The sequence below is a fragment of the Trichoderma evansii genome (assembly GCF_050947405.1).
Source record: "Trichoderma evansii strain SZMC 28006 chromosome Unknown GGI43scaffold_1, whole genome shotgun sequence".
Taxonomy (NCBI): domain Eukaryota; kingdom Fungi; phylum Ascomycota; class Sordariomycetes; order Hypocreales; family Hypocreaceae; genus Trichoderma; species Trichoderma evansii.
Window position 1 is genome coordinate 264,297 of NW_028145205.1, and position 18,043 is coordinate 282,339.

The 18,043-nt window shown below is 49.5% G+C and overlaps 5 protein-coding genes across 5 annotated transcripts; 4 read left to right on the forward strand and 1 right to left on the reverse strand.

Moving 5' to 3' along the window:
- The first annotated feature begins 4,223 nt into the window (after nucleotides 1-4,223).
- Nucleotides 4,224-5,147, forward strand: GGI43DRAFT_1482 (uncharacterized protein). The gene has a single exon (XM_083199393.1). It carries the CDS (start codon nucleotides 4,456-4,458, stop codon nucleotides 5,038-5,040), a length of 585 nt encoding a protein of 194 aa, XP_083065699.1. The 5' UTR covers nucleotides 4,224-4,455; the 3' UTR covers nucleotides 5,041-5,147.
- A 1,515-nt stretch (nucleotides 5,148-6,662) lies between these two features.
- On the forward strand, nucleotides 6,663-7,407 carry GGI43DRAFT_1475 (uncharacterized protein). The gene has a single exon (XM_083199378.1). The coding sequence runs from the start codon at nucleotides 6,890-6,892 to the stop codon at nucleotides 7,349-7,351; it is 462 nt and encodes a 153-aa protein (XP_083065700.1). The 5' UTR covers nucleotides 6,663-6,889; the 3' UTR covers nucleotides 7,352-7,407.
- A 443-nt stretch (nucleotides 7,408-7,850) lies between these two features.
- GGI43DRAFT_389385 (uncharacterized protein) lies at nucleotides 7,851-8,168 on the forward strand. Its single transcript, XM_083204186.1, has one exon. The coding sequence runs from the start codon at nucleotides 7,921-7,923 to the stop codon at nucleotides 8,116-8,118; it is 198 nt and encodes a 65-aa protein (XP_083065701.1). The 5' UTR covers nucleotides 7,851-7,920; the 3' UTR covers nucleotides 8,119-8,168.
- A 278-nt stretch (nucleotides 8,169-8,446) lies between these two features.
- GGI43DRAFT_1582 (kinase-like domain-containing protein) lies at nucleotides 8,447-10,524 on the forward strand. The gene is made up of 2 exons (XM_083199524.1): nucleotides 8,447-9,310; nucleotides 9,377-10,524. Exons 1-2 carry the CDS (start codon nucleotides 8,629-8,631, stop codon nucleotides 10,216-10,218), a joined length of 1,524 nt encoding a protein of 507 aa, XP_083065702.1. The 5' UTR covers nucleotides 8,447-8,628; the 3' UTR covers nucleotides 10,219-10,524.
- A 1,091-nt stretch (nucleotides 10,525-11,615) lies between these two features.
- GGI43DRAFT_389389 (uncharacterized protein) lies at nucleotides 11,616-15,347 on the reverse strand. Its single transcript, XM_083204187.1, has one exon. It carries the CDS (start codon nucleotides 12,676-12,678, stop codon nucleotides 12,277-12,279), a length of 402 nt encoding a protein of 133 aa, XP_083065703.1. The 5' UTR covers nucleotides 12,679-15,347; the 3' UTR covers nucleotides 11,616-12,276.
- Between the last annotated feature and the right edge of the window lie 2,696 nt (nucleotides 15,348-18,043).

An 18,043-nucleotide genomic window follows, 5' to 3' on the forward strand; every position in this document is an offset into this window, starting at 1 on the left:
TAACCATCATTCGATCCTCTTGCTATGACAGGCCACCAGTGTATCCCGGAACCCCCCGTCATTACTCCGTACTATCCCATTCAGCTAACTTGTAACTGACTGTATACTCCGTACGGGGAAGAAGTCTAGTTCATGAATGCGGGATTCCCCGTGGGAAAGGATTCTCATGAAAACTTTTCCTGACAACGTGAGTATCACTTCACCCTCCCTTCTTTGGCTAGCGATGATGGCAATATCTTGTTACTCCGCTGAGATTTCACATTCCGTGTGGCTACTAAGGCTTGCCTGCGGTTCATGAGTGACAACTCAACGCATGATAGTGACATTGTGATTACGGCTGAGATAGCCGCAAACAAGCCTCTAGCAACGCTCGGCTGCTTTCCTGGCACCTCAGGTGGTCTAGAATCGTGCCATTTCTGGCGATAGCCTCGAGTTGGCGCTGTATTTCTCCGTGTATACAATGATCTAACTCAGCTGCCAAGCCTGTATTGATTACTACAGAGACGATGGCGTGGGAAACCAGATTGCTCTGCCACCACTTACACCCCAAGCTATTGGCGTCTGCTAAAGTAGCATCAACAGCCACTCGGTTCGCAGCTCCCGCATCACTAATCACCTTTTTTTCCTCTCCTCGGCAGGCTGAAAATGGATCACCTGAGGTGTGAGTTTCATATAGCGTAAGAGAATTAACTTATGATTCATGATTGCTTCCCTTGGAGCAATGCACAAGTAATGCAGCCAATACGTATATGCCGCTTTTGACTTATGCCCAGCTGAGTAAGTAAAGCGAATTTAATGCTTTTAGTTTACTAAAACTTTGTAGAGATGCAAAAAGTCCATTTGCCGAGCATTGGGTTTCAAATACTGAGATCTGGCTATGTAGCTCTAGATATGTGTAGCAGATATATGACTGTTTCATCATTATAGATCGTCAATGCGCTGGTGGATTCCGCCTACATACTATATCACACCCTTTTTTACGATTATGGTATCGTCTTGGGCCACTATAAGTGTTTTGGATATGTATCACCATACAAACATCATAAAGTGATATGCGTTTCTATCGTCGCGCCATTGGCATAGCATAAGCGAATCCCCAGATTACCAGGTCCCCACAGTTTGAGGTAGTAAACAGTATTCTTCATTTAGGTCATTCATATGTCTCCTCTAGATCTTGCTCAGCAACAATTAGCTTCAAGTTTACCAAGCAGCGTAAGCATTACCAACGACTGCCGAGCCGCCGTTGCCACAGCACAATAAAACTACTTTTCACAAAGCACCATAGCTCCAAACGTCTAACGCCTCTAATCAGGAACTAGTTTCTTAGAAATCAAAGCATTGGCGCCTTTTCCCATCGCATATCTCGATCTACAACCTACCCCGCTGCCACAATTCATCCACGGGGCCTGGAGCTTTGACTTCAGTGGCGTTCAAGTTCAACGCTGTCCTGGCTTGTCTGGGAAGTATACTGCCACCGCCTTGGTTTACTTGGTATCTCTAGGCTGATCTATGAGAGAATTGGTATAGTCAAAGGGAGCTCTGGCCATCTCGTTGTTGTAGCTTCCTACACAGCCTGGGAAGGCTGATCAGTGGCTTGGGTGGAATTGGAGAACTACGCCATCTTGAAGCTGTTGCTTAGGCGGCGAGAATTTGGAGAACTGAAGCTATGTGTAGAAATCAGGGCGCTCAATAACTAGTTTGTTAACTATGAGTGCCTCTTTTCTCGAGTATCTCCGTGGCTGGGGAGGCGTGAACTGATTTACGACCTGCTGTTCACTCTAGGGTAATGCGCTGTCTAAATGGCGTCAAATGAAGAGCCGAGAACTTCACCCCAGCTTCTACGTCAGCATCTTAATAGATATTATCCGAAAGTCAAATTCGGATAGTGCTTCAAAAGAACAAATAAGTCATGTTCTTATTGAGTTGACTGTTAACGGCGCGTCCTTTTAGCTTTGACCTTTGTAATGCCAAGAGTAACCACGAGATTCAGGGCAACATGCTCTGTGGTAGTCGCAAAGCAAACACGTCAATATCATTTCCTATACGAAAACACCACATGCTACCACAGCTCCATGACCAAAAATTACTTTTCTTTCTCCCTCCCTTACACTTCTTTTTTACACTCAAGTCTCATTCCGGCCCGATAGAAGATACCAAGAACATTCCAAAGCTCCAGTTCTAGATACTACCATCGGATTCTCCGGCCCCACATTCCCGGGCTCCGCCGGCCGTGTTCGTGTTCCCAAGACAGGCAATAGTTGGGGCTCGGGATGAGCGCAGAGCGCGGCAAAGCCGCATCAAGTGAGCAAGCAGTAAGTCAGTTACGGGCCTAGGCAAGAGGGAAAAACCCACACCAGAAAAAGATGGAAGAAAAAAAATCACTAGGGGTCATGCACGCTCGAAACAGTGGGCAGCTGAGCTATTGACAGGGCGGATGCGACTAGAGCAGCTACTAGCAGAAGCCGTGATTCTTTATCCAACAACTAGTGGCCGCGAAGTAGTTGTAGCAAAACGGCATGGCCGGTTTACCGCCCAAGCTGAAGATAGGAAACGTAAGCAGTCTAAATCTTGCCATAGCCCGGCGTTTACTGTGGCACCGCGAGATCCCATATTCCGATAGGAGTGGCGTGCCGTAGATGACTTGCAGGCAGCCGCGGACTAGCCACGCAAGAGCCTCCTCATCCATATTGCTTTTTTGCCTCCTTTGGTTTCTCCAGGCGCTGGGTGACTCTGTTTACCTCTAGTACTGTTACTATTGTTGGAGTCACACTATTGATCCATTGAATTTATTGGCCATCAGGCGTTCTTGTGAGTAATTACCAGTATAATAAATGTGGATGTGAGTGCCTAGTCCTGTTTCTGCAGTGCCGCCATGCGATTGTCTCACTAAAATGGAACATGGCAGAGAAAATTCGTTCGAGGGCATGACCCGGTACACACGTATGGTAGTGTGATAAAACTGGCATCATGCAGGGTTGCTGCAGGCAGAGGATAGTAAAACTTGCACGTAAATTAAACAGTTTAATGCGCAAACCACTGTTGGCGCCTGGAGAGCTGCATGAGCGTGTGAGTGTGTGAGTGCGCATGTGTGCAATGGTGTAGTATTACAGAGTAGTCTGCCAATTTAGCCCAAGGCGGACTCCTTGCTCCGCATCGGCTCGTCCGTTACCAGTGTCTATCAAATCTTTCGATCGAACGAGGAGAAAGGGAAGAGATCGAAAAAAATCAAAAACCTGTATCATGTTTGTGGATCATTGACGCCATGGAAGTTTAGTATTTTGATGTTGATGTTTGTTGGAGCATATCGATCAAGCCTGTTTGAAGATCCATGCTCGCTGTTTTGCCTCAAGTAAACTACCCATGCGGAGAGCCCTTGTATAGCTTGTTGTAAAACAGCGGCACGATCTAAGGCTAGCGAGCACAATGGCGAAAACTGTTGGCAAATGGTCAGTCGGAAACTTGGCTGCAGAGCTCCAACCGCCGTCATTTCCCCTGTAGTCTGCCGCTGGGATTGTACATAGATGGCGTTGCTCAGCTGAGGGCCTACATATTTGCCACGACGTTGCAAAGCCGCAATTTAAAAAAGATAGTGGTCGGCAACATCATTGGATCCCGAAGCGGCCCTCCACGCCATCTACTCGCCTTGTGTTGCTCCCAGCTCTACAAGATCCAATCATTCGATGCCTTGTTTGGCTCTAGTGCGTGCGGTTGTTGGAGGCTGGACAACTGGAGCATCGAAGCTTCTGGGATGAAAGATTCTGTGTCACCCCCCCTTTTCTCAAGTGATGATCAGACCAGGCAGGGACCAGACAGACACTGTGTCTCCTGGCGAGTCCAGTGTGATGCCAAGAGCCTATCTCTATGTCACATTGATGGATTTAGAGCCAGGGCCATGCCATTTCCGAACCGCGTCCCAAGCAGGATATGCTCCGCGGAGCCAAGTAAAGAGGGTTGGCAGGCAATTTATTCAAGTACACACAAAGGCCCGTAACCGGCTAGCACTCTGAATCTTGTAAACAGAAAACTCAGCCAAGCCTAGACCAGGGTGAGAAGGCCATGTGAGCTCATTGGTTAGAGCAGAAGTTTTCGTATCAATGCAAGCAACACCACAATGGTATATGCTACTAAAAGTAAAGCATTACTGTAAGTATAGCAGCGTCTGCAGACGAAACATTGGCTTCAAATTGGTACACACACATACGGAGCCCTTCTTCGGTAGGGTTCCGTATTACTGCCATGGAAAAGAAGCAGCGACTAACATGGCATCTCGTAGCTAGTAAAGTGATTAAGCGCTGGTCAGTTTCATCCATCAAAAGAAAAGAAAAAGCAACACCAAAAGGCCACAGAGCCCTGCATATCCAACACGCCGTCCCGATCGAAGAATGATGAAACCATCGGCTATCAGACAGCGCAAGTGTCATCATCAAACCTCGACTGATCGCCGTGCGGATCGCAATGCAAGCAGCAAAGCCGAGAGCCCGTGCTCGCTCGTCCATGCAAGTAGACACACTCGACACACGCAACGCCGTCAAAGTGAGATCGACGGATCCCAGCAGTGAAAGGATTCACGCCGAGTCAAAGGGAGCACAGGCCACCACAGCAAGGACCGCCCTTGCTTTTGGGCTCGAGAGCTCCAGAAGGCCAGATCCAGGTCTCGCTTGGCAGAGGATCCAGCGCGAGGCTATACCAGGGCCGGCTAGATGCGGGCCCTCCGCCATACAAGGAAGAGAGGAAAAGTTCTCTGAGAGGCGCAGGGCGACAAGAAAAAAAGGAGACCGAGGCAGACCGCTTATTGGTGCGGGATGGTACTGGGTACGCGGGCCACGTGCGGATTTGGGATTAGTCGCACGGATCGCTCCCTGGGGTCACAGCAGTCCTGCCACGGCCGCAAACTGTGTACGTGGCCGCGCACGTGTACAAGTACCTGCCAGCACCCTGCCGCGATGGGCCAATCACAGCGCCAAGATGGCCCGTCTTTTGCTCCGGGTTCTAGTAAGATCTAGACAAACTCTATCGAGTCACGACGTGTGCAAATATTGACTGGAGCGCTGGAGTCACTAACGGCATCACGGGGCTTCCCTTTCATCTTCATCTCCGAGACAGCAGACAACTGGAGATGGATGGACGTCGGAGGGCGACCCAGAAAGGACGAGACCCTTGCTTTGCTTGCACAGCGCCTTTGCATCATCAAGCCACCAGCCAGTCAGTCGCCCATGGCCCTCCATCGCGGCCGCAGCGCAGTGCTGCACTAATCACTAATCCTGCTCTACTGTAGGAGCGTCTAGAGCTTGGAAAGCGTCGCAAATCTGCAGGCCAGCACCAACGGCGGCTGCCAAGTACATCAGGTTGACGGTGCAGGTGCAGGTGCAGCATGGCAGCGGCGGGCACCGAGGGCGCTTCCATTGGACGCCTCTTGCAACCCCATAAACCACACTCGTACCATCATGTACGGGAGCAGTGCTTGTACGAGTATGTTGTAGTACGGCCAGCCAGCAGCAGGACAGCCTCACTGCTGCTTGGTCTACTGTACAGTAGGGTGGGACCACTGCTCCCTTGTCGACCTTCAGATTGCTCAACCAGAAACAAGGCTGGCGAAGCATTGCATAAGAGTCGGGTGGGGACTTGACGCTGTGACGAGACGGCTGATTGGCTTATGGCCTCTGCATTGCTCTCTTTGCAAGTTCCTGGCATCGCGTCCCAATCAGACGACGACGCCGCCGCCACTACCGGATGCAGGCGTCCGCTTCTGGCTAACAGCGCCCGTGTGGTCTATCATCGGCTGAGCAGTTGGCTCATCGCTACTGCGGGCAATATTGGCCACGTTTGCTCCGTACAAGCACTCACAAGGGCTCTTTTGCTTGATTTTGTTATGCAGCCGGGGGCAGGCAGCGAGGTGGACGACTGATTGAGCAAGTAAACGACAAGATTGTGGCGACACGGGAACCGAGCCTGGCCTGGCTGGGTCACTGGATTCTCCAGAAGTATGGAGCACGGAGTACACGCTCCCTTGGATGACTAGCTGCTGCTTGTTGGCAGCAAAGCGTACAGCAACCGGTGCCGATGCTTACTTTACACGCACTTGTAACATCTCTCCAGCTGCGTCCACGTTCGCTAGGGGGCCGCCAGCGACGGCCAGCGCAGAGGAACACTTGATGCCAACACCGGCCGTGTTGTCGACCACATGGCGCCTAATAATATTATTAGAACCTGCACTGCATTCCTTAGATTTGCCATTGGCTGGCCCCTTTTGTCTTTCTTCCTCTGATTTGGCCAGCAAACGCTGCACAGGTTAACCCGAAAACTTACACTCCTGAATCTTGTCTGACACCGTAGAGTGCTTGTACTCCAGCACTCCCGACGGAAAGACTCATACTGTGCTGGTATGAATTCTGCAGCACTATGCCAGGATGCGGGACGCGTGGGCTGGCAGGGCATTCAGCCACTCAGGCCAGTCACAATACGGCAGCGATCGCTATCTGGCTCCTGCAGCACTCCAAAGTAGGTGCTTTATTGGCTCGTGGTGCCATCGATGCTATCACTATTGATGGGGAAATGCACGCACACAGCTGCATTGCACAGCGGAGCAGCACAGTGTAAGCTCCTCCATCTTGTTTCTCTCTCTCTTTTGGCTTTTTCTGTTTCGCTTGTCCCTCATACCGTTCGTGTTGCAGGTTTTCCTACCCACTCCCTCCACTGTATTGATGCTGGTCTAGTCTCTACAGTAGCAACACTGCTACCAAGATGAAATGGCCGCTTGCAATCATTGATCAGCTATCATACCCGCTTATGTTAAGTGCTGCCACGGCACAATGAAATGAGCTACGCCATGTAGCTTCCCTTCCCATGTCATGATGACTTGACAAAGGAACCTCTTAGAGACCTACGAAGTATGCTGCTATGTAGGTGTTACTACAAGGAGTACATGATAGAGTACGTAGTGACTACAGTACTTGTAAGCGTAGGCTGGTTGGCAGCCAGCAGGCAGGCAGGCAGCATTGCTTCATGCATTTCAGTCTGGCTTTGCTGCCTATACCCACCAGACGCCCTGATGAGGGTCAGCATGTTTGTGCCGTGCCGTGTTTTTGCTGTGTGTCCTTTGGCGCTGCGATTGCACAGGCGGCAGCGAGAGAGGAGCAAAAGACCCAGCGCATTATACAGACTGCCTACTGTACAAAGTACACAGAGAACTAGCTGCTGCTGCGGAGTACAGCATACTAGGCCCAGGACGTCACCCGTTTCTTTCACAATTCGCCTCCGCCACGGAAACTTTGCTTGTGGCCTGACAAAGATTAACCAGAATTTCCGTTTCCATTCCAGCAGCCACACATTTGGCAGCTTAGAAACGCATTGAGTCAGGCTTGCTCCTTCTGGCTTTCTCACAGGCGGGAAAGGTCATGCCAGTCACGCGGCAGACCATGACGCTTTGCCTGGACAGCGAGCTGTGTGGGTGGTGGGAAGCCAGTCAGTCAGGTCTAAAGCAGTGCAAGCGCACGGCTTGCCTGATGAAAGCGAAAGGGCGTTGACCTGCGGTGGCCCGCCGCAGATCCGACATCCTCGCCCCATTATGGCGGCTCAATCTTTCACTGTGACACCGTAGAAGCCGACTGGATCGGGGGGCTGGAATCGCCCAAGTGTTTCCTTTGGCCACCATCATTGACGTTGTGAGTGGGACCAAGGGTCGCTAGCGCAAGCCGACCAGAAGGGGTGTGTGTGTGAGGGAGGGCGAGCGAGCAAGCGGATGACACAGTCACAGCGAACCACTTCATTTGGTGTGTCAGAGCATCCTCGCCTTCTCGTATATTGCTCAGCGTCGCGCCACGATCCCTGCCCGCGCCCACCAAGGCTGGCGATGAACCTTGTAGCGCTGGTTTAAGAATAGCTGGCGCATTAGTCTTCCCCCTGCCGACTAAGACACCACCCATGCCATTCATCTCTTCCAACAGACCAGGGTCTGATGAGCTTTCACAGGTGGATCCTTTGGTGTGGATGCTCCACGCAATTCACAAGCCCCGAGACGAAGAATACGCCTGGGGTGCGTTTCTCCTGGGGTCTGAACGCCGCCTCGCACTCTACAGGCCTACCCAAAGATCCACGCCGTGTCCTAAAGGTGCAGCTTGATATCTACCTCATGTTGCCCACTCTCGGCCGAGGACTCAATTACACGCATCACCACGTTCACGACTTTCCTTCAACGCCCTATCTTCCGCCAATTCAACTTTCTCTTCTGGATTTTAGGACTCCAGGCAATTTCATCCTCTTATAACATATTCTATCTGTCCGGTACCCTCGTCACCCCGAAGCAGCTGTCAATTCAACGCCGTTCTTGACCCGTTCGTTCGGCTGTTCGAGAACTTTTTTTCTTTGGCCTTTATGCGACTGCTCCTGGTATCCCATTGGAAGTTCGACCTGTGATTCTAGGGACCTCCCTTAGGACCTCGACAGCTTCTAAAAGGAATAACACATCATCCCACTCTTACCTTAGGGACCTTTTTTCTTATTTCTTATTTCTTTTTATCTTTTATTTCATTCGCCTTATCTAATATCAATCTCTCCATCCTCTGGTCTGGTACTTTACTTGAATCCTTGGACCACTGAACTTTTTGGAGAGCCCCCTACAAGTCGCTTAACATGCAGCACCATGCCCCGTATGGATATCCCACTCCCCCGGCCTCTCCCGCGTACGACGACCCCAAGTGCAACGTCCAACAGCCCTTTGCGACACGCACCTTTCAGCCCCGATGTGTACCCCTTGCCCCAGAACAGCGTATAGGACGACTTCTTGAGGGTAAGCTCCAGCTCACTGATATTCTTGGTACCGGCGCATATGGTGTCGTTTACACTGCCGTGGATATCAACACTGGAGTTCGGTATGCTGTAAAGTGCCTGAGCAAGTACAATGCCGATGGAACACCACTGGAACGCCGCCAGATTGCCTACCAACAGCGAGAGATTCGCCTGCACTACCACGCATCAGCGCACCCAAATGTGGTGTCCATGTTGAAGATTGTGGACGACCCTGACTGCATCTATGTTATTCTCGAGTACTGCCCAGAGGGTGACCTCTTCTTGAATATCACAGAGCGTGGTCAGTACGTTGGTAAGGATGAACTCTCCAAGAAGGTGTTCCTTCAAATCTTGGATGCCGTTGAGCACTGCCATAACTTGGGTATCTACCACCGGGACCTCAAGCCTGAGAACATCCTTGTCACCGATAATGGAGAGACCGTCAAGCTCGCCGACTTTGGACTGGCCACCAGTGAAGACCGCTCCGAGGACTATGGATGTGGCTCAACCTTTTACATGAGCCCAGGTAAGTACTTTCAACTTTCGAATATCTCAAACGAAAGGACATTGGCTAACGGAGATAATTGTAAAGAGTGCTTGGACCCTTCCGCAAGGAAACCATACTACATGTGTGCCCCAAATGACGTCTGGAGTCTGGGAGTAATCCTGGTTAACCTCACTTGCGGACGCAACCCATGGAAGCAGGCCTCCTTCCAAGACTCTACCTACCGAGCTTATGCTCGCTCTCAGGATTTTCTCAGGACTATCCTTCCCTTGACAGATGAGCTCAATGATATTTTGGGACGCATCTTCAACCCCAACCCCGAGCACCGAGTCACTCTCTCTGAGCTACGGAACAGGATCATTGCATGCTCCCAGTTCACCGTACCAGCAGTGGCTCCTATGAACGTGCCCACTACCCAAGAACAATACGTTTCCAACGAGGACGCAGTTGTCAATGACTTCTGCGAATCCCTCTCTTCTGCTTCTGCGACGTCGGATGAAGGCTCACTCGTCTCCAGCGTATCAACTCTTGATGACCTTGATAACGATGAAGAGGATGATGACTTCATGTCAGACCAGCAAGACCTGCCTCAGGAATACATTCAAACATACGAGCCTGAGGAACTGTGTGAACAGCAGCCTATCTTTCACGGACAGGAGTTTATCCCACAACACTACACTGGCCCAGTTCCTCTACACGCCCCTATTGTCCCTGTTCCTGTAGTGGAAGCACCTATATCGCACATGCCCTGCCAGCAGGTCCCGGTTCCTATCCAGGCACCCATTCCTGTGCAGCCTGCTTGCACACCGAAATCCTTCTTCCACTTGTGGGAAGTGGTAAAATACGTTCAGCAGGTGCCAATGATGCAGCATCCTGCACCTTTCCACCAGCAGGTGTCTTTCTTGTCGTCGCTGCATAGCTGCTACTAAAGACCATCACACTTTGTAATATCTTTTCGACATCGACATCGACATCGACTCAAAACTTTTGGCTTCATTGAACATAATGTTTCCGCTATTTTTACACGGGCATCGCGACCCAAAGGCTCGAAGCCAAACTGTCGAGAACACTTTATCTTTTTAATGCTATGCAAATCTGGACAACAAGGAAAGAAAAGGCGTTTCGACAAATTTCAGCGACAAAAATTGGATGTCTCATTTTGAGATATCAAAAGCCTAATATTCGATTCTTTCTGTGTTGTATCTATCGACCAATTTTTAACTATTCGCCTTGACCGCACTGGTTTTTCTTTGTTTTTTTTTTTTTTTTCTATTTCTTTTTTTTTCTTTTCTTAAAAGACGAGGAGTTTGGGGAAGCGTGTCCTTCACATCAAAGGCATTCAGTACCGGCGCAAAGAATTATATATGAGAGAAAGAGGCATACAGGACATTTCTTTTTTCTGGAGAATGAGAGACGGGGAGTTATTTGTCAAATTTTTTTTGATGGACATGAGATGGAAACGACACTTGACGATTTCAAAAACACAAAACTGATTAATGGGAAAGTTTGATTTTAGAGATGGATTTCACAACACTCATTCGCTACTGGAAACCACAAAATGACGATTTCCAGTCAATTTGTTTTTTTTTTCTTTTGTATACGATGGGCAAGGAACCTGAATATGGAGGCTTAAGACACAATGATGTATTGGTGTTCTTTTTGTGAGAGACCACACAAAGATAGAAGATTTTGGGCTCGTTAGCCCACGCGGAGATGCTTAAATTGCTACCGCACACGTTTTTACTAAGAGAGAGAGGCGGGCAAAAGCCCAAGCCTATCAAAACAAATATACGTTTATCAGACACCATAAAAACTTTTCTTTAATGTGCTATGTGATTATTCTTTTGATTCTATCCTACGATGTATACAAACTGTTCAGAGGGAGCTACATAGCAGCCCTGAATGGGATGGGAACAGTTGTGTGAAATGGCGACTAACCAGACTGAATCTGGCGATGGTGTGCTTACTACTATGTTTAGTGACGTGAAGTATTGATCACGAACACTGCTCAAGCTTGACCAATACTTCAGCCAGCAGGAAGATGGGCAGCCAATTTTACTACCTACCCAACTGCCACTGCTTCTCTAACACCAATGGACCACTCTACGATTCTATGGGTAGCATGTGGTTCCAACGCCAACGAGCCAGTTCATCCCCTGAGCTAGTGGCCGCAGGTTCCGGGATCCAGTCACAGATTGACAAGATAGAAAGAACGCGCCATTTTTGGAGTAGACAGGGGGTGTGAGGAGCCAGCGCACATTAGTAAACAATCTCCATTGCTATATGTACTATTCTTTTCCTCGCCCAGTCGTAGGTGGACAGAATGAATGTGCTTTCATAAGGTGAATCAGCGGAGAAGCAAAAGAAAGAGGGGGGTCCTTGGTTCAATCATGGGACTGGCGTGGCGCCAACCTAACTTTTCCCTTCAGTTTTTCTTTAGAAGAGGCAGTAGAAGGGATGTGGATGACGCTAAGCTCTGAAGCTACGATAAACGAATGCTAGCGTCTTCAATGATGTGGAGGCTTATGGGATTCTGGATGATGAAGCAGATGAGCTGTGCTTTTTGTTGGAGAAAGCGAAACTAGCGCGAATGGATTGCAACCCTCATTGCTTAGCATGGAAACGACCTTCTCACTAGCCGCAAAAGCAAAGAATCGACTACGCCGCAAGTGGTGCTAGCTCGCTAGTTGGCGTTGGGTAGGAAAGGCAGAAATTGGCTTTTCGGCTCTGGCTGGCTCGATGTGACGCTGTGGGGTGGTAGGAACCGATATCACAATCTGGATTGGAGCCCATGACAAACTGCGCTTGGACGGGACTAGATTGGGCTGCTCGAAAAGAGGGGACGGCAAGGACCCAGACCACCCTGGTCGGGATAAGGGAAACTGGGCTGCTATTCGCAGAGAGAGGAGATTGGAGATGACGATGATATGAGAAAGGAGCCAATGGCTTGGATAGGCGTCGATGTGTGTGGAGAACAGTCTCCAAAATTAAAGAAGGGAAAAACTGAGCAACTGATATCTGGGCTGTGTTGGGTGGGTGCATGAAGAAGGGGCTAGATGCTGTGCTTCTAATTGGAGAGACGGACCACGACGGATGATTGTTTCGGGCATAGACAAGTTGGGGGAAGAAGCTGCTTGATGCTTGATGCTTGGTGAGGTGGTGTGGTGAGGTGGTATTTTCTGCACATGCAAGCTAGGACGTGCCAATGACCACATCTCGTAAGAAGCCAAAGCAGGCTTACAAGTCGTAGCGGCAGCATTAGCGTTGCGTCCATGCAAGAAGAGCTTCCATGGGATTGGATAGACACGAGCTTGCAGGAATCGAGGCAGAGCTACGGAGATTGAAAAAAAGCTGCTTTGTGAAAGAAAAAAAGTGGCGAGGGCGAGCATCGTGCCTGGTTGGTAAATACAAGGACATTAGAGTGGGCTTTTCGTTTCCTCGACTTGCACAGAAGAAGCCTGGCTTGGAGCCCGCTGGACAGAGATTCTAACTGGGTGTGAGGTCACAGACGATGATTGGGTCGATTCACTACATGCGACTATTTGCAGCTTCCTGCCAAGGGTATTTGGTGGTTCGCGGGCAGAAACTGGAGGGGAGGCCTGGTCTGGATGATGCTGAAATGCGTGTTAGTGATGAGGGGGTTTTTAGAAATACTGTAGAGAGATATGCCTATGACGGCCGCGATGATGCCATGAGGCCGGGCGGATGCAGTCATGTTCTTTTCTGCCTATTACAGTAGTTGCTATTAGTGAGGCTGTTTTTGGGGAGCTTTTGTGATATGGTTGGCTTGATGATTGGAAGTATATGGCCCCCGGTTTAGGCAATCGAGATGCAAGGCATATAATCTAAGACGGCAACTTGCTTTGGAGCATGACGAAGCATAGTTTGACCTAATCATCGGGCTCTTCCCAAGACCACTATATCGTATCTCCTACCATGTTCTACTGCTATTTGTAGCAGAATATGCAGCATGGTGTCACTACTTCTAAGCAGGGCGAAGCAAAACGCAAGGGGATTTTAACGCAAGCCACACAGATGCAAGGAGTCTAGATGGCATGTACCAGTATCATCCTCCCGCAGTCAAAATAATCACATCATCCTGGACCTTGTTCGCCTTGCTCCAACCCGTTGGATTAAGGCTGAAGATTCCGTCGATAGTATCTAATAGACCGCCCTGGTTCTTGAGGGGTAGTTTGCAAGGCGTCATCCTACAATAATAAGAACTTGCTCAAAAATCGAACTTATTTAGTGCTATATAAGGGAATAACAAGGCAACGCCAGGAGGAGCGTTTAGGACTTAGATGCAGGGCGAGGCAGGATTTTAGTGGCTTGGGAGCTGGGAGCTATGTAGAGCTAGCCAGGCATGCCTTGCTTGCTATTCTGGCTGGAGTCTGAGCCAGTGTCACTGGTGTCACTACTGCTGATGCCGTTTACAACAGATTTACGTGTATTGCTAGTATGGATAAGATGAGAACCGGCTATTCTCGTAAAGAAATAGAGGGTGAAGATTTTGTTTATAAAAAAAAATTGTGCTGGGGTAGGCCACAGTGTAATATTCTCCTCGGGTTATGATTACGGAGTATGCTACGAAGTATTGTTGGATGATCTCTGGCATTGATATGGCTCAAAGAACTCAAGTTTTGCTATAGGGTAGCACGCAATGCTACTGTTACTGAAATAGCCCGTTACTGCAAAGCAAAAAAAAAAAAAAAAAAGCCGTTGTTTGAGAATGAACGTTGACGCCCGTACGAGTATGCAAGATGGATGCAAGTAAGCCAGGCTCCGTGTCCCGGTAGCGCCATCTCTCTCTCCTCAGAGGCCAGGCTCTTACATGCCCGTCAGGCCAGTGCACCGACTATCAAACACTCAAAATAGGCAAAAAAGGGCAGCATCAGAAACAAAAATAAAAACAGCCACCAAACATGGAGGCCAGAGGGAGAGACAAACACACGCCCCCGTTGTATGACGGGAACCTCACGGGACCATAAGACACAGCAGCATGGGTGACGGGCTCCTCTTGTGCATCGGTCGAGTTCTGACCGGGGATCGTGGTTTGGAATTCGGAAGAATGACATTTTCTTTTCTGTTCTTCTCCTTCTTGTGCTGTTGGGCATCACCCCCCGGTCAACCCTCATGGCAGCCTAGCAGGATAAGACCAAGATGCCAAATCCCAGCCGACCAACATGGGGGGTCAAGCTTTTCCTGGAGCCCAGTGTCCCATAGCCAAAGATGACATCTTGTATATCACTCCATAATCGAGGTGATGGTGATGGGGACTGGAGTCAAAGCTTTGATCACACCGCTTCTGAGGGGGGAGAGCTGAAAATACAGTGGCCGGGATGATAGCTGCCAGTAGTCGTTAGATATTCTTAGGCAGCTGAAAAAGCCCATGAATATGACTAACTTGCTAGTACGACCGAAGGGCTGACATAGTGACCATCATTCAATGCTAAAGCCAACAGCCGAGAGACACACACCGAAAGCCTTGCGGGTTGGTGGAAATTGCTTGTGCTTGTGATGCTTCTGGCTGATTTGTGGCTGGCTGCAGGATTCCTTAATCATTTTGCAGCATCCTCTTTCTTGTTCACGGACGTTCACGGAGCACAATCATGCCGTGCCGCATCTTACAGGGGAGGACCAAGCCGCTGTATGTTGCCGAGCGGCATTGCATGCTGTACGAAGTAGGCATTGTAGTATGTAGTATCCTCACTGTATGAGTCGTTGCTCAAGAGACGGGGGCCTAGCAGCAAGCAGCGGTAGGTCGAGGCAGAAGCAAAGGCAGACGCAAAGGCAGAAGCGAAGCAGCGGTAACGCTCTCACTTACTCACTTACTCGCACTCGGCTCAGACTCAAGCACAAGGTCATCCATCCCTTCTCTTCATCCGCTTCATCCATCCATCCATCCCGTCCTTGCATGAATTACAATGCAGTTGCTCTCCACCTTCGCTTCACAGCACAGGCAATGACCACCAAAACAAACAAACAGCAAAAACAGCAACTAACGGGGCCGGAATATCTCTCACCACTCGCTTTGACTCGCTACGACTCACTACTCCAGAGGGGGGGGGGGGGGGGGCAGCATCAGCTTCTCTCCCGTCGCCACGTATGTGCACCACATGTATAGCGCCACTATGCATGTCTCTCCAGGATGGGGAAGAGCCAAGGTAGCATCTGCCAACGACTAACACAAGTAAGGCGTAGCTGTGTGGCCATGTGCGAGGAGCACGCCGGTATCTGCTCTTCTAGGCTGCTGGGCAGTAGCAGTAGCAGCATGTAGGCCTACCTAGTACTACAGTACAATGCATCATGCAGAGAACCTCCTCCCAATGTATGAATGAAGATAAATAGACGAGGAGGCAAAAAGAGGGTCAGGCGGCATTTGGGCTGCGCTACTGCTGTGACACGAAAGAGCACGCAGTCACATGCGGTGCTTACTGCTTGAGGGAAATAGTGGAGGTTGAACAGGATGGAAGAAAGAAAATAAGGGTCTTTTTTGTGAGTTCTCATAATAGTATTGGCTTGTTGCTGTGGTGAGAGGAACTTTTCAGGTGTGAGAGAGCAAACAAAACGTGAGAGTTGACAGCCTGAGCAGCTCGCTTGGAGATTGATTCCTGCTTGGGTCGCTGTGCATGATATTGACCCAAGTTTTGTTTTTTTTTTATTTTTCTTTTTATTTACTTATTTTATTAGTTATATTGGTTGTGATACTATCTGTATGTCAGGGCCAAGTGCGAATGACTCTCCCTTGCAGCTAGGAGCATGAATGTCATATCTGTTATACATGATTTGCCATATCTTTGTAGGGAAACACCTCGTGGAGCAGCAGCAGCGTGGCATCAAAGAGTATCCGTAGGTGGACTCGGGCAACCACGTCTTATCAGGTGCTTAGCAAAGCGACCCTTGCATCAAAGCGCGGCAGCCATGCGGTCAGAGGAGATCCCAAAGCTACCCGTCGCTTATTATTTGCCTCCCATCTTCTCTTTCTTTCTAGCAAGGCACGGGATGAGAACTGGTATGCAAGTGCCGGGCTTCTCCACACGTCGTTGAAGCACTTATCGGTTTCAATGGATCAGAATTACATAGTACAACTAACGCTAGCAAAGTGCGATAGTGAGCCGTGATTTTGAATGCTGACTTATTTCGGAAGGCCAGGGTTGAGGGAGGGGTCCACCGGCAGTTGTCTTCGTATGGTTTCCCTTATTGGTAATGTCCTTGAATTGGTTTTCGTTGATGAGCCGAGACTGTGAGATGTAAGGGAAGAAGCCATGCGTTTTAGGCCCATCTGAAGCAGCTAGCAGTAGCACCGGTTTCTTGCAACTGGCACAATGACATAAACACATTCACCGGCACTCGCTATAAGCCATCGGTGCACTCCTCACTGGCTGATGGCTTCAAGCGAGTGCCGGTGGGCTATGCAGCAGACTCGGTGATAAGTGCGCCCATTGTATTCTCTATTACTCCGTGAATGTATTCTGTATTTGGCCGAGACTTGGGCTCTGCTATGGCGTTGGGCTGCAACAGATGGTACACTAATAGCGTCATGTACAATCAATGGCGGATCAAGGCTAAGACCCAGCCACAGTGCATCGGGCATCTCTAATACGTTCTGTCATCTTGTTTCAATGGTTTCAGCAGCCCAGTCCGTCGGGCACAGTGGATCAGCAGAGGCGAAGGTGTACGTCTACTTTTACCGTGGACACCGTCTGGCCGGATTTCTAAGCCTGACCCGATGCCATTGTGTTGGAATGGAGCCAATAGAGGCGTATGGTAATTGGTAGTGATAGCACAGACCAAACCAACGAAGACGCCCCGTCCGTCTGGTGGACTATTTGATTGCTAACAAACTGGCCCTGCCTAGCTGATATCAGCCTAGACAGAAGCCACCGTGAGATTATGTGATGGGATCGGGAGAATCATCTATACTACAAAGTGGTGGCAGTGTGATACATCTTACAGAGCGGCAGAGCAAGCAAGCAATCCGGCTGTCGCCCAAAGTCAAAACCGCCTGCCAAGCACGGGATGGCGTTTGACATGCACGCTTGTTGAAACAAAGAGACTCAAAATGAGCCATCATCATGGCTACGCTGCTATTCTCTTTTCTCCATAAGGCTTGGAAGTCTAATATCAACAGAGTTTATAGCAGATCGGTCACGGGTTTTCTTTGATGGAATGGCGGACTGTGGGGGGCACCGCTCCGGGATGCGGGTTGAGATGCGGCCGACCGGTACTGCCGGGAAGTGCATACGTAACACTTATGGCTTCGTCTCTTGGGAGGAAGGAGGAAAACCCACAGTATTAGACTTATGGAGCTTCGGAGGCTTGCGAGGCCGCGGAGTTCAGATCTTGGGCGTGGACAAGTAAACAGGACGCCAAGACTCTAGTCTATTGCGAGACTGGATTGGCAGTTTGTGGTGAGCAATTTTGAGATGCCTCGGTGACATGACTCCTTAGTTTTAGCCAAGTCTTCTGTTTAGATCCAGCCTTAGTCACATAATTCGTAGCTATGAGACAGTTGAGGTATTCCTCCTGCATATTGGGAGAGATAGATACACTCTTTCTTTCACAGTGAGACCATTGGGGATGATTTCGTCAGTAAGATGCCACGAGATCGACGATGGTAGTTCTAGTTGGTGGCGATTGGAAGCATACGTCGAAGCTCCGAGATCTAATTCTAGTTCTCCCTTACAAATTCACACATTGACACAGCTACTACATTCCTTCTATTAATAAGACGCATCATCGTGGATCAGATGG